At 44.2% G+C, this 23,562-nt stretch overlaps 1 protein-coding gene across 2 annotated transcripts in view; it reads left to right on the top strand.

The window, feature by feature from the left end:
* Positions 1–11,484: 11,484 nt before the first annotated feature.
* The window catches only part of dnah2 (dynein, axonemal, heavy chain 2), a 224,362-nt gene continuing 212,284 nt past the window's right edge, over positions 11,485–23,562 (top strand). For both annotated transcript variants that reach the window (XM_045225583.1, XM_045225582.1), the window contains exons 1-8: positions 11,485–11,650; positions 12,547–12,728; positions 14,749–14,822; positions 15,786–15,956; positions 16,551–16,779; positions 19,012–19,122; positions 19,417–19,655; positions 20,109–20,300. In XM_045225583.1, coding sequence (XP_045081518.1) covers positions 12,581–12,728; positions 14,749–14,822; positions 15,786–15,956; positions 16,551–16,779; positions 19,012–19,122; positions 19,417–19,655; positions 20,109–20,300 — 1,164 coding nt within the window. In that variant the 5' untranslated portion in view covers positions 11,485–11,650; positions 12,547–12,580. The remainder of the gene's footprint in view (positions 11,651–12,546; positions 12,729–14,748; positions 14,823–15,785; positions 15,957–16,550; positions 16,780–19,011; positions 19,123–19,416; positions 19,656–20,108; positions 20,301–23,562) is intronic.

The raw sequence follows: 23,562 nt of genomic DNA, 5'->3' as shown, positions 1-23,562 counted from the left end.
TCCCAGAAGGCCACAGTGCTGCTGTAATGCGCTACACCTCCCCATAGCCTGCCCACTGGAGCCCTGCCCTGGCCCTGGCGCACCAGTGTCACCTATACCGCCGTACCACAGTGCGACAGCCACATTATATTTTAAACATTAACAACAGACAGAGCCCCTCTGAGCTTTTGTCTTCCACCAGAATGAGCTTTGGCTCTGTTGAAGGGAGGGAGCAGTTGATGAGGGAGGGAGAAAGTGATGTTCTATTTATATGGGAGTCACAAGAAGTTGCCTGCTAATGTCACTGTGTGACTGTAATTTCTGGTGTCAGTACGACAGTGATGAGACACGGTGCCCATGTTAACTGCTGCCGTGGCAACAGGCTGCTTAAGGTCAGGCAAACCGGGACTAACTGACTTCTCAGAGAGAGAGAGAACTTTACATGCAGTTAAGGAGGAGGAGGAGAGGTAACCTGATCCTAGATCTGTATTGCCAATGGCTGACAATAACCATAGGAGTAGGCAAGACAGCACAAACAGATCTGGGATAAGGCTAGGAGAATTCTGCCAGACTGTTTATTGTGGTGTGTAGAACGTTTGTCTTCCTAGAAGTGTGGTTATTCACTAGTTTGAAGTCTATTTCTGTTAACTGGAAGATAAGGCACCGAAAAACCTTGGAATGATTGCCGATGGCAAAGAGTGATGTATACAAGGTTACGAACGTCCAAAAAGAGAAGGATGTTCTGAGAAAGGGAAAAAGAGCGAGTGAGAAATAGAGGGAGCAAGACAGAGGAGGATAGAATAGAGGTGCGAGGGGCAGATGAGGGATGTGGATGCCACAGAGGTGGCAGAGCAGCGGAGAGAGACAGTGATGAAGTGGTGGAGGGCGGAAGACAGGAGAAGAAGGGAGGAATAATAGATGAGGACAATAGAAGTGCATTAGAGAGCAGGGGGTGGTGTGTGTGTGTGTGTGTGGACTGCCGTGAACGCACAGGAGAGGGGGAACGGAGCAGGGACACGCATCGTGTAAAATGGAAGCAGTGGATCCAGTTGTATCACGTTAAAGCAGGTGACACAAACTGACAAGGTCCCTGTTCTATTAATAACTAGCCCTCTCTTACTGGTGCATCTACTTTATATAGAACAGTCTCCTTTCTATTGAGTCTGGGAGTCTGTAACACAGAAGCATGAAAATCACTTAAAAAACCTAACAACTAAAAGTATTGTAAAATGTTTTGCCTTATGTGAATAATATCAAATTGTCTGAGATTCGCATAGTGAACTGTCAGATGGGAAAAGATTAGATAGCGAATCATTATCAACAAAGGTGGTCGTATTCACAACAGACTACCCAGAATGCACGAAAACAGCATCATCACTCACTCACTTCTCCGTCCTCGTCCTCGCCCTCGACCTCCCTCGGCTTGTACCCCCCCTGCCCTCTGCCTCCCCCCTACGCACCTCTGCCTCCCCCCTACCTACCTCCCTCCCCCCACTACCCTCTGTGGTAGTCTGTCATGTGGAGTGTGAGTGGTCCTCTCTTCTGCATGTGGAAGGATAAAATAGCTGTCACCGTGACGATGCTGCATCTTCCTGTTGGAATTCATATCAAAGGCACAACAAAGGAGGTGGCTGCATGGTGAGGTCACGAGGCATAGAACCATCCCTCGTACATTATTCATGGGACACTTCCCTGCCCGCCTCTACGATACACACACACAGCAGCTCCAGACATCGCGTTTGTACCGTCACGTCGCAACAAGGTCATCTGTCAGCGTTTGATTGAATTTGGGAGAAAATATTTAGTTTGTGATAGACCGTACATTTTGTTTGTTTTGTTTATATTTGTGTTGATGATTTGCGAGTTTGGAAGACTGCAGTGTTTTTTCCCCCCACTCCCCATATGACATTTTTTAATCCACCCGACATTGTTTGGACTTTGCTTGCATAATTAAGCAGCGAGGGAGGCAGACGCCCTGAGCTGGTGTCTCCTGACGCGGGACATGTTCTAGTGGAGAGTTAGGAGGTTGTAGTTGGGGAATTTAATTGAGTTTGTGTCCGTCCATGTCCAAAGTACTGATTGTCTTTCTCTCTTGTTTTCTCTGGGGCCTCCGTGGCCAAGGGCCAGAGAAAGGGGAAAGGGCTCCACCTAGGTGCCATCCTCCACTGGGCCTCCCTGGAACTGGGCTCCGAGTCTGGGGAGGGATCGGTTGAGCTGGGGGACGAAAAGGTGGAGAAGCCCAAGCTGTTCTACGCCGACCACTACTTCATGGTCCTGGTGAGGGACAACACTACAGGGGCTCTGCTACTGATGGGGGCCCTGGACCAGGCTGGGGGGCCCGCCCTGCATGATGAGCTGTAGTGGGACCACCGGAGACTACATGACAATCATTTGCCCCTCAGACTCAGAATCTCTCTCTCTGCACTCACAGGCACACATGCTGTTGCAATTGGGACTGACAATCATTTGCCCCTCTCTCTCTCTCTCTCCTCTCTCTCTCTCGGCTCTCTCACTGACACACATTCACAAAACCCAGCCGACTATCAGACAGTTAGATATTGTGTTTTGTAGACTGACTGACTGGCCCATTGAGACTGGCATTGCCACTCACTGTGACACATTATCAGGCTGTGACTAGCTGGCTGTCACGTCTTTACACTGACAATAACACCCCCTGAGTCCCTCTTATGGCACACATGAATGAAAGTAATGGACAGAAATACAGAAAATACTAAGTTAGAGAGACTGGTACACACACACACACACACACACACACTCACGGACACACACACACACGGACAGACGGACGCACGCACGCACGCACACACACACACTGGTCCTCTCTTGGCACTGGTGAGAGAGTCCACAGTAGCAAACTGACAAACAAGCTGACATACTGACAAACCGATCCGGCACCAGTTGACAGACTTGAACAACAACAAGACTCTAACAGTCACGGACGGAGACACTGAAACACCCTGAGTCATTCCAGGAGACAGGCGGACGTAGGCAGACCAGGTGGTGTGGCGGGCAGATGAAGGGTGCTCTCTGTGGGCCAGATAAGCTGGCTAGAGGCACCCCATTCCCCTGGTCCTCTGGGCGTCTACTGGAGGAACGATCGTTGTGTGTGAGTGTGTGATAGCTATGATTGTGTGCTCCTGTGTGTGTGTCTGTGTGTGTGTGTGTGTGTGTGTGTGTGCGTGTGTGCGTGTGTGCGTGTGTGTGTGTGTGTGTGTGTGTGTGTGTCTCCTGAGAAGAGTGATCGCTCAGCCAAGTGGTTATTGATGGGCCTGGCTTAATGTTAATGTCTCTAATGAGCCAGAACTGCTGTCAACAACACAGAAGGAACAGGAACCTTTTAATCTTTTAATTCCAACGGGATCAGTGGAGGCCAGGGCTTTTGTATTGTGTCACAAAGTTGTAACCAATCGCAGGGTTTTTTTAATAGCATGAAACATTGCTGCACTGCATATTGTTGGCCTTTTCAATGCTTCAGCGAGACAGCTCCTTATTTTACATGTTAATAAAGCCTTTATTTTTCAATCCCCACATCTACATTTAGCTTTGATAAATCAGTTAATTGAGGGCACCTAGAAAATTATTGCCAATTGAGTTGAGACAACAACAACTGTTGACAGCAGGCAGCAGTGATATAGACAGAGTGCTGCTTTAAAAAAATAATACATCCTCCTCACACTTACATAGATTGGCTAGTCTGGAGCTTCAGAGGTCTATGAAACTAGATTTAGAGTCCAGAACATACATCAAGATATTGAGCTTTGAGTCTAGACAAATTGCAGACTGATGATGGGGGCCTAGAAGGACCCGTAGTCCCCAATGGCCGTCTATGGCTGCTGCCTGTCCCAAAATGTACCCAACAAACTTCCCGTCCCAAAGGATCCAAAACAAGCAAAGGGAAATACAGTTGAAGTCGGAAGTTTACATACACCTTAGCCAAATACATTTAAACTCAGTTTTTCCACAATTCCTGACATTTCATCCTAGTAAAAAATGCCCTGTCTTAGGTCAGTTAGGATCACCACTTTATTTTAAGAATGTGAAATGTCAGAATAATAGTAGAGAGAATGATTTATTTCAGCTTTTATTTCTTTCATCACATTCCCAGTGGGTCAGAAGTTCACATACACTCAATTAGTATTTGGTAGCATTGCCTGTAAATTGTTTAACTTTGGTCAAACGTTTCGGGTAGCCTTCCACAAGCTTCCCACAATAAGTTGGGTGAATTTTGGCCCATTCCTCCTGACAGAGCTGGTGTAACTGAGTCAGGTTTGTTGGCCTCCTTGCTCGCACACGCTTTTTCAGTTCTGCCCACACATTTTCTATATGATTGAGGTCAGGGCTTTGTGATGGCCACTCCAATACCTTGACTTTGTTGTCCTTAAGCCATTTTGCCACAACTTTGGAAGTATGCTTGGGGTCATTGTCCATTTGCGACCAAGCTTTAACTTCCTGACTGATGTCTTGAGATGTTACTTCAATATATCCACATAATTTTCCTTCCTCATGATGCCATCTATTTTGTGAAGTGCACCAGTCCCTCCTGCAGCAAAGCACCCCCACAGCATGATGCTGCCACCCCTGTGCTTCACGGTTGGGATGGTGTTCTTCGGCTTGCAAGCCCCCCCGTTTTTCCTCCAAACATAATGATGGTCATTATGGCCAAACAGTTCTATATTTGTTTCATCAGACCAGAGGATATTTCTCCAAAAAGTACAATCTTTGTCCCCATGTGCAGTTCCAAACCGTAGTCTGGCTTTTTTATGGCGGTTTTGGAGCAGAGGCTTCTTCCTTGTTGAGCGGCCTTTCAGGTTATGTCAATATAGGACTCGTTTATTGTGGATATAGATACTTTTGTACCTGTTTCCTCCAGCATCTTCACAAGGTCCTTTGCTGTTTTGGGATTGATTTGCACTTTTCGCACCAAAGTATGTTTATCTCTAGGAGACAGAACGCGTCTCCTTCCTGAGCGGTATGACGGCTGCGTGGTCCCATGGTGTTTATACTTGCGTACTATTGTTTGTACAGATGAACGTGGCACCTTCAGGCGTTTGGAAAGTGTAAAAAACTTCCAACTTCAACTGTATGTCCTTCTTTTCTTCTTCACAAATGAATTATTGAGAAATAAAACGAACAAACAAATAAAAAGGACTCTCTCCTTGCCATTCATCTTAAAAAAGAATGTGTCCCTGCGTAGGCATGTTTTGTTAAAACATTTTTAGCCTCTTCTTTTTCTGCTGATTTCAATGGATGCCTTAATGCTTTGCTAGTCGCACAGACATCCAGATGGTATTATTACTTCTGGAGGGCAATGTTTGTGACCAAAATGGGAACATGTTACAGTTTCTTGGGGGGTAAAAGTGTAAATGGGTAGCAGCATCTGTCCTGTTAGGGGCCATGTAATATGCTGCCCAGAAACAAGCCTGTGGCCTGCTAATGCACATTCTTGAAGTATCTGATATTGTAGCAGTTACACAGCACTACAACTGCCTTGCTAAGCTACTAATTCCAAAGTACAGGTCTGCACAGTCAAGATTTAGGGCCCAGAGGTTCTATTGACCGCATGACCCAGGGCCAGGGACCAGAGTTTCTCCTGACCACGTGACCCAGGGCCCAGAGTTTCTCCTGACCACGTGACCCAGGGCCAGGGCCCAGAGTTTCTCCTGACCACGTGACTCAGGGCCAGGAGCCAGAGTTTACCTTGATCAGTCTCAGATCACATGGCCAGGAAAAACTCAGCCCTAAATCATACCATAGTCTAACAGGAAGCCAGGTAAACAAACTCATTTTATAACAATATGCTGTTGTTCTGTCTGTGTGTGGGCTGACTAAGCCTCACTGCAGTAGTAATGTACAGTATGAGGTATAAAGAGCAGTGGCTGAGTAAAAACAAGGCTCCATTGACAGGAGACTGATGAGCCAGTGGGCTGTTGTGTGTGTGTGTGTGTGTGTGTGTGCATCAGTCCTGCTCACTCCTGCATCAGCCTTCTTGCTGACTCACCTTCACTTTCTGCTCAAAAGCAGCTAGCAGAGAGCAGTTGCACCAACCAACCTACCCGCCCACACACACAAACACACACACACAAACACACACAGACTGTGAGGAATATGACCTAGCAAAATAGGGTATTTAGTTACCTTCTGAGATGCAGTCAAATCTCAAGACACATTGAGTCAAATACCGACACAGCTCTAAATGTGTTTTAAATGTACCGCTGTATCATTCTGTTTCTTTTGACGTGTCTTGAGACTTTATTCCTCCATTTCCTCTGGTGTTAGGCTACAGAACGATGAATCAGTAGATGCATTGCACATTCAAGAAAATGTACGTTTTGTGTAGATGTTTACAAGACAGCATAGATAGACTGAACAGTTTACTCTCTCACTCTGTGTGTGTGTGTGTGTGTGTGAGAGAGAGAGGCCACAGAGCACAGCCTTGTTTGTAGATTTCAGACTCTCTGTGCGTGGAATAGACAGGTAATTGAGTTGAATGCGTTATGGAGGCTTCCAACATAGCTTATAAAGGGGTTTAGGGAATTTAAAGTTGAATCTATGTTTAAAAAATAATAATATATATATATATATATAAATAGAAGGCCATGAACTTCAACTCCCCTGCTGCCTTTTGTGAAGGTTCAGCTTTGAGCTGTCTGTGTCCATATTCTGATGCACAAGAGAGGGTTGAAAGAGTGCACTCTCCATCTCTCAGAGTCTAGAGGAATCCCAGACGTGGTACTTACCCTTTAGAGTAAAAAGCAAGTGGCTCACTATGGCTGTGTGATCCTCAAGGGTCAACGAATAGACAGGAATCTTACTGGTGCCTGTCCATTTTCACCTTGTCCATCTGAAAAGCTTGAGATGGAGAAAATGGTGAAAAGTGAAAGTCAGATTTGTTAGACTAGAAAAATGTATGTGTTTCAAACTTGTTTCAGCCTCTTAGGAATGACATGTTGACATTTGAGAGGGCTCTCTAGGTAGGCCTACAGTTTATTTTTCTCAATCCACTATGCCACTCCATCCTTACATGATTGATAAATTGGAGGAGAGAAACAGAGTGCAGACCGTGAATAGGCCTACTACAGTAAGGGTGCATTTTGTTATATTTAAATGAGTAGATGCCCCCATGGCTTAGATTTTTTTCCAGTTAGCTATGTGTTTACATTGGATATGTCCATCCCAGTTTAACATTCATAAAGCGACATGTTTCAATGGCTAAGCCTAGGCATCCTCAGGCACTCTCCCTGCAGTGAGTCAGATGCTCTTTCAAAGCATAATATATACAGTTGAAGTCGGAAGTTTACATACACTTAGGTTGAAGTCATTAAAACTAGTTTTTCAACCACTCCACACATTTCTTGTTAACAAACTATAGTTTTGGCAAGTCGGTTAGGACATCTACTTTGTGCATGACTCAAGTAATTTTTCCAACAATTGTTTACAGACAGATTATTTCACTTATAATTCACTGTATCACAATTCCAGTGGGTCAGAAGTTTACATACACTAAGTTGACTGTGCCTTTAAACAGCTTGGAAAATTCCAGAAAATGATGTCATGGCTTTAGAAGCTTTTGATAGGCTAATTTACATCATTTGAGTCAATTGGAGGTGTACCTGTGGATGTATTTCAAGGCCTACCTTCAAACGCAGTGCCTCTTTGCTTGACATCATGGGAAAATCTAAAGAAATCAGCCAAGACCTCAGAAAAATAATTGTAGACCTCCACAAGTCTGGTTCATCATTGGGAGCAATTTCCAAACGCCTGAAGGTACCACGTTCATCTGTACAAACAAAACAATAGTATGCATGTATAAACACCATGGGACCACGCAGCCGTCATACCGCTCAGGAAGGAGACGCGTTCTGTCTCCTAGAGATGAACATACTTTGGTGCGAAAAGTGCAAATCAATCCCAGAACAGCAGTAAAGGACCTTGTGAAGATGCTGGAGAAAACAGGTACAAAAGTATCTATATCCACAATAAAACAAGTTCTATATCGACATAACCTGAAAGGCTGCTCACCAAGGAAGAAGCCACTGCTCCAAAACCACCATAAAAAAGCCAGACTACGGCTTGCAACTGCACATGGGGACAAAGATCGTACTTTTTGGAGAAATGTCGTCTGGTCTGATGAAACAAAAATAGAACTGTTTGGCCATAATGACCATCGTTATGTTTGGAGGAAAAAAGGGGTTGCTTGCAAGCCAAAGAACACCATCCCAACCGTGAAGCACGGGGGTGACAGCATCATGCTTTGCTGCAGGAGGGACTGGTGTACTTCACAAAATAGATGGCATCATGAGGAAGGAAAATTATGTGGATATATTGAAGCAACATCAAGACATCAGTCAGGAAGTTAAAGCTTGGTCGCAAATGGCTCTTCCAAATGGATAATGACCCCAAGCATACTTCCAAAGTTGTGGCAAAATGGCTTAAGGACAACAAAGTCAAGGTATTGGAGTGGCCATCACAAAGCCCTGACCTCAATCATATAGAAAATGTGTGGGCAGAACTGAAAAAGCGTGTGCGAGCAAGGAGGCCTACAAACCTGACTCAGTTACACCAGCTCTGTCAGGAGGAATGGGCCAAAATTCACCCAACTTATTGTGGGAAGCTTGTGGAAGGCTACCCGAAACGTTTGACCCAAGTTAAACAATTTAAAGGCATTGCTACCAAATACGAATTGAGTGTATGTAAACTTCTGTCCCACTGGGAATGTGATGAAAGAAATAAAAGCTGCAATAAATAATTCTCTCTACTATTATTCTGACATTTCACATTCTTAAAATAAAGTGGTGATCCTAACTGACCTAAAACAGGGAATTTTGACTAGGATTAAATGTCAGGAATTGTGAAAAACTGAGTTTAAATGTATTTGGCCAAGCTTTAACATCCTGACTGATGTCTTGAGATGTTGCTTCAATATATCCACATAATTTTCCTTCCTCATGATGCCATCTATTTTGTGAAGTGCACCAGACCCTGCTGCAGCAAAGCACCCCCACGTGCTGCCACCCCCATGCTTCACGAATGGGATGGTGTTCTTCGGCTTGCAAGCATCCCACTTTTTCATAACAATGAAAATGATGGCCATAATGGCCAAACAGTTATATTTTTGTTTAATCAGACCAGACTACATTTCTCCAAAAAGTATAATCTTTGTCCCCATGTGCAGTTGCAAACCATAGTCTGGCTTTTTTATGGCGGTTTTGGAGCAGTGGCTTCTTCCTTGCTGAGCGGCCTTTCAGGTTAGGTCGATATAGCACTTGTTTTACTATGGATATAGATACTTTTGTACCTGTTTCTTCCAGCATCTTCACAAGGTCCTTTGCTGTTGTTCTGGGATTTATTTGCACTTTTCGCACCAAAGTACGTTCATATCTAGGAGACAGAACACGTCTCCTTCCTGAGCGGTATGACGGCTGCGTGGTCCCATGGTGTTTATATTTGCATACTATGTTTGTACATATAAACGCGTTTGGAAATTGCTTTCAAGGATGAACCAGACTTGTGGAGGTCTACAATTCTTTTTCTGAGGTCTTGGCTGATTTCTTTTGATTTTCCCATGATGTCAAGCAAAGAGGCACTGAGTTTGAAGGTAGGCCTTGAAATACATCCACAGGTACACCTCCAATTGACTCAAATTATGTCAATTAGCCTATCAGAAGCTTCTAAAGCCATGACATCATTTTCTGGAATTTTCCAAGCTGTTTAAAGGCACAGTCAACTTAGTGTATGTAAACTTCTGACCCACTGGAATTTTGATACAGTGAATTATAAGTGAAATAATCTGTCTGTAAACAATTGTTGGAAAAATTACTTGTGTCATGCACAAAGTAGATGTCCTAACCGACTTGCCAAATCTATAGTTTGTTAACAAGACATTTGTGGAGTGGTTGAAAAACAAGTTTTAATGACTCCAACCTAAGTGTATGTAAACCTTGGACTTCAACTGTGTACACTGCTCAAAAAAATTAAGGGAACACTAAAATAACACATCCTAGATCTGAATGAATGAAATAATCTTATTAAATACTTTTTCTTTACATAGTTGAATGTGCTGACAACAAAATCACACAAAAATTATCAATGGAAATCAAATGTATCAACCCATGGAGGTCTGGATTTGGAGTCACCCTCAAAATTAAAGTGGAAAACCACACTACAGGCTGATTCAACTTTGATGTAATGTCCTTAAAACAAGTCAAAATGAGGCTCAGTAGTGTGTGTGGCCTCCACGTGCCTGTATTACCTCCCTACAACGCCTGGGCATGCTCCTGATGAGGTGGCGGATGGTCTCCTGAGGGATCTCCTCCCAGACCTGGACTAAAGCATCCGCCAACTCCTGGACAGTCTGTGGTGCAACGTGGCGTTGGTAGATGGAGCGAGACATGATGTCCCAGATGTGCTCAATTGGATTCAGGTCTGGGGAACGGGCGGGCCAGTCCATAGCATCAATGCCTTCCTCTTGCAGGAACTGCTGACACACTCCAGCCACATGAGGTCTAGCATTGTCTTGCATTAGGAGGAACCCAGGGCCAACCGCACCAGCATATGGTCTCACAAGGGGTCTGAGGATCTCATCTCGGTACCTAATGGCAGTCAGGCTACCTCTGGCGAGCACATGGAGGGCTGTGCGGCCCCCCAAAGAAATGCCACCCCACACCATGACTGACCCACCGCCAAACCGGTCATGCTGGAGGATGTTGCAGGCAGCAGAACGTTCTCCACGGCGTCTCCAGACAGGAATGTCATATGTCAATTTCACTACAGAATGTGCAAAAACTAATGCTGATCATTTTTAAAATTACCATTCACTTGGTTGGCCTACATTTGTCGATTATGATGATGAATGATTTTGTAAAATGAGTAGTGACAATTGGTTGTATTCACTCAAACATGGCATGCTCACTCAGTAACTCTTCTCTGCCAAACCTGCTGGATTTCTCACTGTGCTGTTTGATAATGAAAGCAATGTGATATGGTATTTATAATGGCTATTTATCTGAATTTGTATGGGCTTGAGACAAATTATAAAGATTTTTTCATGAACCTTTCATCATCTGCATCAAGATGGGGTAGCCTAATTACCATTTGGTAATTGTGGTCCTCTGTAGCTCAATTGGTAGAGCATGGCACTTGTAACGCCAGGGTAGTTGGTTCGATCCCCGGGTCCACCCATTCGTAAAAATGTATGCACACATGACTGTAAGTCGCTTTGGATACAAGCGTCTGCTAAATGGCATATTATATTATTATCATGATTAGGAGATAACATACTGTATAATCAATTTGCAAACTGGGACATAAAGGCTCACATTCCATTATTGTAGAGGGCTTGCCTTCTCGTGCGGTGCGATTGCAACAAGAAAGGGCAAGAGTATGTGGAAGGGGTGCAAGCAACCCCCTCTCTTGTGCCGTTTCTATGGAGACGTGTCTACAAACGCGCCTCTTCAAAGCACGAGAGTGGAGACAACAACCATAAAAGAAACCGACAAAGTTGGCTAGCCAGTTTACTTCAAAACTATTGTATCACACCATTTCATATGTAGTGGTTTTAGAGTATGTAAGAATAAACAGTATTTATGTAGGTGTTATATCTAGGCAAATCATAAAAAACGTGGTGTTGCAAACAGTTATTACCTGACGAAAGGTAAGGTGGTTGTCAACTAGCTAGCTACGTTAGCTACTGTAGCTAGCTAACTAGCTAGCTAATCTATTTGGTCTGCAGCTCGCTAGTGAAATGCTGGAAAGTAATTCTACTTATATACAAATGTACCATTTTGGAAAGGAAATTATGAATTTAGCATGCCTTCAAATAATGATAAACTTATAAAGAAAGAAATGTGTATCGAGTTACATTAGCTAGTTACAGTATGTTCAATATACAGTAGCTAAGCCTTTTATATACTCACTTGACACTCGTTATCTCCAACTGGGACAATTCTTGGTGGCTATCCTCTGCAATAACTGTCCACTGTCTGACATTAAATCCCAGTATCTCTAACAGTTAGTTAATCTCTGCCAGAAGCAGACTCAGTCTATATTAATGTTATTGATCACTGTCAACTTTACCTGCTCCCTCCCATTTCACATCTAGGGTGTATTTCAAAGGGTTTTCTGCTAACCTTCTTTTTATTACTCCCATTCTCTTCTTTCCTCAATAACCTGTCTCCTTTATTATATAGCTACAACCCTTAGAAACTGACAACTTGGGAACTTAATCAAAGTTTTAATAAAGACATGGTCCCCCTGCCATCTTTGACAAGTGAGGTGGCTGGCTAGACCAGAGAGGGGATATCAGCCCCAGGTAGATAAATAGTTCATGAACCTGTTGCCTTTTTGAGTTTATTACTTTTGTCTCAGATGTGTCCTCCAGACAGCAGGACTGTCTGTCTCACACAAATTTGCAAGCATTTACTCTCTGGGCTGGACCACCACACAGTCCTAGGGAATAGGGTTTCCTATGGAGGGACTAAAGGCTCAGTTTATTCACCTTCACTGAGTCAGTGTATCAGTATATCTTTCTTTTTTTATTCTCCTCTACAGCTGACGACAAACATCAACGGCTGGTTCGTTGGCCATGGCGGACCCAGAGACGCCCCGCTCGGGCAAATCATCGGGCATGTCCAAGCGCTCCAGCTCTGGCAAGAGCAAGAAGGCCAAGAACCAGAGCATCACGCCTGCTCCTGGGGAGAGCCTGCCTGAAGACCAGGAGAGGCAGCCTGGAGGTAAAGGGCTAGAGGAGACATAACCAATCCTGAGTGCTAGGAAGTCTGTTTGTGTTATCGTGCCAGCTCCTTGTCACTCATTGTCCACCCTCTGCGGGGTCGGTACAACCGGATGCATCCGGTTTAAAGGGGAAATGGAAAGAGAGCCTGTGACGCGACGTCCGCGTTTGGACTTTAATAAGGCGACACTCTTAACTCCTCCTCCACATTTACTGGATTGGTTCAACAGTGCAGAAGAGAACCTCCCTGACAGTTGATTTTTCTCGTCAGGACCAGAAAGAAAGAAAGGCCTGCTACGTTAGGTTACTCATTGTCATACCAAACAGGTTTGCCTTGAGAAGGACAGTAATAGAGTTGGCAGGATTACACAAACAGATCTGGGACCAGGCTAACATAACCAAACCTTGCCTCTAATTACTAACTAGTCTAGCATGTCACACAACCAGGATCGTGTTCAGGTGGGCGCAATCAACGCTCTAAACGTTGCACATAGAAATACTATATCATGGATAGAGCAGCTTGCCATTGTCTTACATCAGATAGCGCGTCGATTCCGCCTGCACTGATCTGTCTCGTATCTCCCAAAGGACAATGAGATAGATCGAAAGTAGTCCGGCTACAATGGGCTGTCTTAACATTAGAAAATGTTACCTAGGTGACATCGTCTGTTGCTGAACCCCATTTCTGCCTCAAAACAGTCTAAATTAATCTAAGCTAAAACAATACATCTGTCAATAATGTTGATGTTTTTTTGGCGAGGAAGTCTTAGTCACCCCATTTTACATCTAGCTAAGGATTATGAGCAGTATTTCTGAAGTTTGACTATGGGCACAAGAGCTAGCATAAATGTGTCCAGCAACAGCTGAGCCAGTCACTGAAATCATCTTTGACTGAAACAATGCTGCTGCTAACCAACCAGCTACCTACTTAGTGCTGCACACACAATGTTGAATCTTCCAACAAAAGCTAGCTAGCAAGCTACTGTAGCTAGATCGCAGGGAAACATTCTGATCTACGGACTGATTTATGATAACAGTCAGTTCCTCTTAATTGTGGGGCTGCATGTCTACAACTTCAGCGTAATTTAAGCAGGCTAAGCAAGCTTTTCATGTCAGTGAAGGAAGAGCTAGACAACTAGCTAGCTAGCTGTGTCAGTAAGCTAGCAAGTTACAACCATAGACATTTAAACAAAAGTTAGCTACACAGCTGACCAAGTCACTGCACTGGCAACCAACGTCCTTCTACAGAATTTGTGCAGGAGATCGCCACCGTTTGTATTATTTCTCTCACAATTGCAAACGATTAAATTACTGTCACAACATTTTTTATAATTTAGCTAGTTGTTCTGCCAATTTCATGGAGAGTCAAATGAGAGTGCAGTGATATAAAAAATTAGGAACTATGTTTACATTTTTTGAATGGCGGACGCTCAATAGTTAAATGTGAATATGAGTTCCACGTACTACAAGACAGATCGATTGAGGGAGGAGGAGGGACGCCATCTGATGTGAGACAATGGCATCTTGCATGATTCCTTTTCTCTACATAATCTGGAAGTTTATGTCAGTCTGTTCTCCATAATGTATTTATATCTGAGAAGGTTGTGCCCTGCTGAACATGTCATCATGAACCATGCAACCATTCAGCTTGTTTTCTTCATAGTTCAAATGCTCCAAATGACTCAATTAGCTATTTGTACTCTCATTGATTCGGTTGCCAAAAGGTTATTCAAATGACAAGACATAAAATAGATTTTACAACAGATACTTTTATCAGAAATTTATAAATTATGTAATTAAGTTATTACAAGAGCAGACGTTTATCGGCATTGAAGTCATAACCACTGTAATGACTGCACCCCCCAGAATGACAGAAAAGAGAATAGCAGAGATTATCTTGACAATGCAGTAAATTAGATGTAGTTATGAAAATCTGAGTCTGTCTGTCGCAGTAATTCCGTATGCTTATTGAAATGTGTTGTGTGTGTATGCGCGTGCGTGTGTTTGTGTGTGACGCACAGAGGAGATTCAAGAGGAAAGCAGCCAAGGAACACCTGTGACCATAGTAGAAGTGGACACGTACACCATAGGCCTGGTAAATACATCATGATACTGTATCTCCCTATAGCGAAGGTCCTGTCAACAGTAATGAATTGATTATCAAATACAATGCACCACCAGCAGACTTAGAAATGATGGAATCAAATTACGCTGTATCTCCATTGCAGATGAACACACACACACGCTCACACATGCACGCACCCACTACAAAATGTCAAAAGCCAGTTTTATGTTTTATCCGTAATCATAGGAGAAAACTTTTATCATGCAAAATATGACTCCAGAGTCCAGTCTATTGGACACAATGGTATAATTGTGGAGAACAGGAGGAGGTGATTTGTGAGCAGCTGGTCAGTGAACCCGCACAGTCACTGTCTCTCTCATCAATTGAATTAATATAATTAATTACCACTCTGAACACACACACACCCCCCCACACACACAGAGATGGCATTTCCATGCAGTGACCGTAGCCCTGTGGAAGATGGCAGCAGCTGTGGGGCAGAGTGGGGGTGGTTGGTGGTGTAGCTACAGTGTTGGTGATCTAACTCCCATCCGCTACACAGTCTGCCTGCTAACATATTCCACATTACAAGACAGCAGAGCAGAGCACCACAGCCCTGTATCTATCTGCATAGTAATATGACCATGACATATTTGGGTAATAATAACATATTTTGGGGGTAGGCTGGCTCTTTCTCCTCTGTCCTCTCCATAAAGAAATAATACTGTGTGTTATTATTGCAAAAGCTTCTGGGAGTTTAGAATTGCATGTAAAGGAAGATCGGATGGTTGTTGTTGTAAAAAGGGCTTTATTACATTTACATTTACGTCATTTAGCAGACGCTCTTATCCAGAGCGACTTACAAATTGGTGCATTCACCTTATAGCCAGTGGGATAACCACTTTAAAATATGTTTTTTTCTTTATGAATACATTTAATTGATTGATTATTTGCTTGTTTCAAGTTGTTCACCTTTCCCTTTTTTTTCTCCAGAGGATGCTGTTTAAAAACCGTGTGGCTCTGTCTAGCATGTCTAAGCTGCCTTGGTCAGAGGAGAACGAGAAGGCCTTGGATAAGTTCATCCTGGACAGCTCCATCAGAACCCTAGTGGTCTACCCAGACCCCTACGCTGGCCTCAGGGTGGAGTACACCATGCCATCTCAGGTACAGTCTCAATAACCCTTCATATTGGGTCAAATCATAACCTTCACTTGAGTCGAAGTTTCACTCAGTCATACATTGATGTCAATGGGAGTCTAAGTCAAAGTTAGACTTAAGTTGAATGTTAGGATTTGCTCCAAAGCAGATATCCTTAAGTAGAGATCTCAGGTAGCTACTGCCCCAGCCCCAGCCCTGTTCACACACAGTTAGAACAAGGGAGAGATTCTTCCTTGAGCACCTTCCTTGTACTGTACCGTCAGTGCATTATTATTATGACAAATTATTGGAGCTTTGTAGATTGAGATAATGATGTCCCTGAATATCAAGCACCGTCTAAAAGAGACTCTGAGGAATTAAGAAAAATGTCTACAATTTTCAGGCAGCGCTACGCCACTTCGTTTCCTCCATATAACACAAAGGAGAATCAAGGAATGCAGAATTGAATTATGTATTTTTATATATTTCGCTAATGTGTTACCTCTTCAAATGTATAACCCACTCGTGTTTCCCGCCTCCCCACACCCCCTCCTCTTCCTTAACTTGTTCTTCCAACCATTGTCTGGTGCTCCTCTCCTCCCCTCTCCCCCCTCCCTACAGGTGGTAGACCAGCTGGCCTTCTTCATCCGCTCTGATGGCGGTCTGATCCTTAAGGAGACGTTCGAGAGCACGGTGCAGTTTGGTACGGTGCGGGGCAACGCCACCGAGAGCCTGCTGAGGATGATGAACGGCGTGCACGCCCCCCAGGTCACCCTCAGCACCGCATGGCCCGAGAGCATCAAGAACAACTACTCCGCCCACATGCACCGCTTCCTCACAAACCTCACAGGTAGGTGCTGCTAAGTTACAGGTGGCTCCTCGAGTCGTCACAGCACCACCTAATGTTAGCCTTCCACACACGCACCACTTCACCACTTGCACACAGTTCCTGCACTTCTTCCTCCCCAACTCCACAGAAGTCCCTCTTTCTTTCATCTTACAGCTAGTCTATTGTAGACCCTCCACACCTTTATCCCCCTCTCTTTCACCTCCACTTCTGTCTATTTCATCCCCCTCTCTCCCCACCAGGTCCCCTGAGCAGCCTCTTTGCACTAATATATCTAAAAAGTGGCCAGGCTCAGACCTAAAAAGCTATCTTTCTGAGAGAGAACCGCAACAACAATGAAGGTGACATTTCTCCCTTTGACGAAACGACTGCTTTGACTGCAAACCATTGATCTGTTTCATGTACTGTAGCAGCCTACAGGGTCCTATTGTGCTATTCGTGCCTTATTCTTCCTCTCAGTAAAAAGGTAAAAGTTCTGAGTGAAAGTGACCTCAATGATGACACACGTAGTCATAATCATAATCACGCAGTGTTGTCAGAGTCACACATGTACACACACGTACACACACACACACACACACACACACACACACACACACACACACAGAGCCAGTGGTGCGCTATGATGGTTCAGTTATCATGCTAATTATCCAAATCACTGCAGACTACGCCACTTTGTATACTCTGCTTGTAAACAGAAACTGCACACCCACAATCAGAACACACACACACACACACACTAGTACTGACAGTAGTACTTTGCATTCTTTGTTTTCCCCTCTCTTCCCCCTGACTCATTTTACAGATCATATTCAGTCAATTATGTGCCTGCAATCTAAGAAAAAACTAAACATTTCAAGGATACCAAACTTTTTAAGAAAAGCAAATCACCATTCGTCCAGGGTAAACTAAACAACATTCTTCTTGTTGCGAGATATTGAAACTTTAAACTTACTGAGGCAAAAAAAGAATGATGTGTCCGTCTCAATGGCACCCTTTTCCATATATAGTGCACTACTTTTGAACAGAGCCCTATGGGCCCTGGTCAAAAGCAGTGCACTACATAGGGAATATGGTGCCATTTGAGACGCAACCACTGTGACTGCAGATGATGCCTTTAATACATTTGCTACATAAATATGTAATTAAGGTGAGAGCCAAGCACTGCCCAGGAAATATGGCCCCTGGTATACAGGTTTCACGTACGCCTGGCCTGCTGCAGTAGCAATCAGGAAGCAGATGCATTTGGCCGGAAGGCAAAGCTTTACCTCATCCTCTTGAGGTATCTTCATCCATTCACTTCAATCTGCCAAAGGTCAACTAACTGGTCCCCGGGATACATAGAAATACACAAAGTACAACAAAATATATCTGTACACATACATATGTATAGATACTTATACACGAAAGGTTTCCACTCAGACACACATATGGATTCAAGCAGACACACACACCCAAAAACAGCATTGCTTTTAGCGGTTTTGTTCACCCCTCGCTGCTCAGAGTCGTCTCATTATCTCTCTTTCTGTTTTTGTGTTCTTACCCTTCCCATAAAGGCCAGAGCATCTCTCTGTTGTGCTTCCAGTCTTGCTGCGTGTTTGTGTGTCTCTCTATGTGTGTGTGTGTATGTGTGTGTCTGTGTCTGTGTGTGTGTCTCCTAACTAGCCTCCCAGTCAAAGGCAGTACTGCCAGAGTCTCTGGTTCTCACTGATACTCCGAACTTTCATCTCTTTATTTATCAGGCCAATGCACTCTGTTTGGACACACCAACCACTTTTTCTTTCATTCAAACCATTTTTCTTTCATGTTTCTCTGTATGATAGTTTTTTTTGTTCAACCTTTCACTCCTGCATTTCTCGCTCAAGTGGTGGGATGTTTGAGGTGTATGGTGCAGGATGAGAGATGCGGAGAACTATTTCCACTAAGTTCTACTTGGTGGGCTACAGTAGAAGTAGTGAACATTGGTTTTGCCTGGTTTGTATCTATATACTAGATATTAGAATTTCATCTAAATGATGGAGGGGAACATGTTACAGTATTTTATAGATATACAACATCAGGCGTTTTCAAGGAAGTCAATTTAAAATGTTGTTGTATTTGCTGTATTTCTTGGAAATCAAATATATGAATGCTTCAGAATTAATGCTTGATCTGCATAGTTGTCAACACCATAATATGATTAGATGGCGTTTCATATAATAATATTTGTGTGTGTGTGTGTGTGTGTGTGTGCAGACACCAGGTTCAAGCTGGTGGGCAACACATTGCTTTATATCCCAATGGAGGCCCTGCAGCATAGCCCAGAGGTGGCCAGCAAGGACAAGGAGCTGGTGCAGAGACTGGAGAGTAAGACTGGGGCGGGGGAGTGTGTGTGTGTGTGTGTGTGTGTGTGTGTGTGTGAAGCTGATGGCGGCGTATTGTCATAAATATCACAACATCTCCACATTCTAATTCATGAGCAAAATTCATGTTACTCCTAATGTACCTGACTCTGTTGTGCTCTGTTATCCTCACCCTCATCTAACTCAACTGCCCTGCCATCTTCTGTCTTCTCCCTCTCCTTTCGCTCTCCCTTCTCTGCTCCTTTCCTCCCCTCTGTCCCCATCACCTCTCCTCCTCTCCCTTACCTCCCCTCCCCAGTGGTGATGATCCACTGGACCCGTCAGATCAAGGAGGTGCTGAATGCCCAGGAGACGGTGGAGACGGGGGACAGCTCTGGTCCCCTGGAGGAGATCTCCTTCTGGAGGAGCCGCTGTGCCGACCTCTCTGGGATCAGCCAGCAGCTGCAGAAGCCTGGGGTCCGCCACATCCAGGCCACGCTGCAGCTCTCCAAGTCCTCCTACGTACCCCCCTTCTGCAAGCTGACCAAGCAGATCCAGGTGCCAAGCACACACACACACACACACACACACACACACACACACACACACACACACACACACACACACACACACACAGCAGAGAGGGATTTTAAAAAGAAGCAGACACATAGCCTGGTCCCAGTGTTTGTGCTGTCTTGCCAACTCCTGGCGTGACAGAGACCATAGGAGTTGGCAAGACAGTACAAACAGATCTGGGACCAGGCTAGCATGCATATAGCAGACATGGGATATTTCCTGATTATGCAGGAATTCTGAATTCTGACACTGTAGAGTAATCTATTCATAAATCATTGAAATTGAGTTCACCTCACCAAAATAAATTGAGTTCACCTCAAACCAATACCCTCTATCCAAGTCCTACCACTCCGCTCCCTACTAGGGCTCTGGTCGAAAGTAGCGTACTACATAGTGAATAGGGTATCATTTGAGACGCTGTGTCTGTGTTTCTAGGATGGCTCTCTCCAAGCCCAGTCCAACCTGTCCTTCCTGTCCCTGCTGAGGGAGCCCTGTGAGGAGATGGCTCAGCTCAAGCCTAGAGAGGTGGCTCCCAAGCTGGCCCATGTCCTCAACCTCATCCGCCTCATCTGGGTCAACTCTGTTTACTACAACACCCGCGAGAGGCTCACCGCTCTCTTCAGAAAGGTAGAGATACAGTTGTGCTTTTGTATTGTATGGGACAGACCCTCTCTCTGTCAGATTCACTCCAGTGAAAGGTTGGGGTCAATTTCATTTCAATTCAATCAATTTGGAAGGTGAATTGAAAGTTCAATTCGATTGGAAAAATCGTAATTGAAAATGAATGAATGGCACTTTTCAATTCTTGATTCAATTGACTGAAGAATTTAAATGGAATTGACCCTAACCCTGCTTCACTGAGCCACCCAGTCATATCCCTCCCTATCAACTCCTACCATTTACCGCTCCTTCTGCTAAATATTCAGCCTATCAGCTGGCCCTCAGGTCCTCTCTCATGTTACTCAGCACTCCAATCAGAGCGTACTACTACTCCTCTGTTCCTCTGATAAGGCATCAGCTTGTAGTAACAGAGAGAGAGAGATCACAGCCACAACACCCCTTCCATGTTAGCCGTGTAGAGGGCCACACTAGTTTTATTATCCTGCCATTTTTATTTCAATCTCCTAGAGAGACGAAGCCGGGAAAAGCATTTAACCTCTCATAATTACGCCCTGACCTTCCCCTCTCCCGTCGCTGGAATCGTTTGTTGCGTTCCTCCCGACCGTATTCCTGTTCTAGTTCTCCCTCCTTTTCTAGTCTCTCTCTCCGGCCCTTTGATAATACATCAAGGAGAGAGACTGACTGGCACAAAACATTTGATTTAATTGTTTCCTTGGGGTTAGTGGGGGTGTGGGCAGGGGAGCAACATAACCTAGCTCAAAGGCCCACCAGCCACGGAGGTTTCAAAGGAGCCCCCCTCTCTCCCTCCCTCTCCTCTCTCACTTCTTCCTTCATCCTCCAGCTCCACACACATGGTCCAAAGACACAACTTTAACCCGCTCAAAGGGCACAGTGCTCGGGTCGGATCAACCTTCATCCAACACCTCTCACGGTTTCTCCACCAGCTGGAAAGAAACTAGTGTAACGTACAAAGAAGGAATAGTGGACCTTCTGTTCAATAATGTTTGGGGGAAATGAATGCTTATTTTGAATAGCAGTTTGTTTTAGCAGGGTTTTCTCTGTTTGTTATAATATAATATGCTGAGGAACAGTGATCAGTTCATAACTTCACACTGACTGAAGCGGTGCCTTGCTCCAAGCATCACAGATGGGCTTTAATGTCTTTTACTTCTTTTCCCACTAGTTCTCTGTGATTTCTACTATGTGATAGGGCTTTTTCTCTGCCCTCTTATTTATTATTCCTACAAACCCCTCTGAAAGAAAAGCATTTTTTTTAAACAACCATTTTGCTGCTGCAGTGCGTCTAACTGTGCACTGTGGCACTACTGCATAAAGGCATTCTGTGTAGAGCCAGGAGTTTCAAGGCATCATGAAGGCATCATTGGTGACCAGTGACCTGGATCACACTACCTGGTTCATAGACTTGGCTCGGATCATCTACCGCCGCTCCTTTCGCTCAGCAACCGCAGAGCAACCCCAACCACCACTGTTGTCATTGGCTGTAACTCTAATGACCCCAAGTTATTCCTGTACCACCAGCTGTGTGTGTGTGTGTGTGTGTGTGTTGCTACTGCTGTGTCCACCACCACCACCACCACCACCACTCTCACTACGTTTTCATTGGTCTCATGGTTGAGAGGCTTTTCTCCCTCCAGTGGTGTAAAATAATAGGAAAGAAACGATGTGTGTTTATTTCAGCAAGAGAAGGAATGACGATTCAATCTGTTTTTTCTCTTTCTGAGAGCTGGAGCAGAACCAGCTCTGTCTGATGTGGTTTCCGCTGTGTTTGAGTTTTGGGCTAATCATTTCTAATCAGAGTACATTAGAATCATGGTAGAAGCAGTGTGTGTTTGTGTGCACGCATGTATAGATCTAATGTGTGTGTGTGGTGGTGCACGTGTGTACATGTGGATGTCTGTGTATGTCTGCCTTGCCACCCACCCTTGCCTCCCTGCTGCAGGGGCCTCACTAACCATTTTCTTCATTTGTTGCGGCTTTGCTTTTCTTTGTGCTGCTTGTGAGAGAACACAACACAGACCCTGAGGCCATGGACTTATGACTGTGGTACACTGTTTCAGCTAATGCCCAGAGAGAAAAACATTTAAAAAAACGAAATAATAAACCCCTTATAATAATAGCTGAAGTAGTGTGATCATTTTGGAGTACCGGTAATTGTTGAATATACACACACTCATGGTTAATTAGTCTTACAATGCATCCCAATGGAGACTGGTCAACTAATACACTAGTGAATAGGATTCAGACATACATTTTCTTAGTATTAAAGGGATAATCCACCCCAAACCACTAATTCCTATGATTAACAGTGTTAAATCGTGTTAAATAACACTAATATGTGAAAACAATAATTTATGTGAACAAATGTTTAATTTTTTTGTTATAACAAGGTTGGTAGAAACATTTGAAAATTGTTTTGGGAATCTGTTGCAGTTTAAGACTACCACAAAATCCACAATGCAATGCTCTCTTTCTCTGGGCTGGCTGGCTGGCTAGCTAGAAAACATAGCTACACACAATAATACCAAGTAGCTAGCTAGCTGTAAAATCGCCCAAACAAAATGCACTATCAATTTAGGAGTCTTACTCACCGAGTTCAACTTGCAGTTCGTCTCTGCCACTGAGCTATAAACGGCATCTCTGCCCAGAGCGAGAGCAGAGTAACGTTGCTTTCCCACAGAGATACTTTTGAGGATATGGGAAACTGCATTAGAGTCGTATTAACGCACATTGTGTACGTTGCCCATAAGTCGTCAATGGGCCGCGCGGTGCATTCTGGGTGATTCTGGAACAAGGAGAGCTGTCCTTCAAGGAGTGAATGGGAGTCAATTGGGCACTAGCTCAAAAACAGAACATTAGCATGAATTTCGTGAACAAGAAGTACAACATTGCAAATACTTTCCAAGATGTGAGATAATTAACTTGTTCTCTGTAATATCGTATAGCTTTGGAAGATCGTATAGCTTTTAGAACCCTGACTTTTAGAAAGGATTGCGACCCTACCTTACACAGAAAGCGGCACAGGTCCTAATCCAGGCACTTGTCATCTCCCGTCTGGATTACTGCAACTCGCTGTTGGCTGGGCTCCCTGCCTGTGCCATTAAACCCCTACAACTTATCCAGAACGCTGCAGCCCGTCTGGTGTTCAACCTTCCCAAGTTCTCTCATGTCACCCCGCTCCTCCGCACACTCCACTGGCTTCCAGTTGAAGCTCGCATCTACTACAAAACCATGGTGCTTGCCTACGGAG

This window comes from Coregonus clupeaformis, chromosome 16, assembly GCF_020615455.1.
Source record: "Coregonus clupeaformis isolate EN_2021a chromosome 16, ASM2061545v1, whole genome shotgun sequence".
NCBI classification, from domain to species: domain Eukaryota; kingdom Metazoa; phylum Chordata; class Actinopteri; order Salmoniformes; family Salmonidae; genus Coregonus; species Coregonus clupeaformis.
This window is presented reverse-complemented; position numbering and strand designations above follow the sequence as displayed.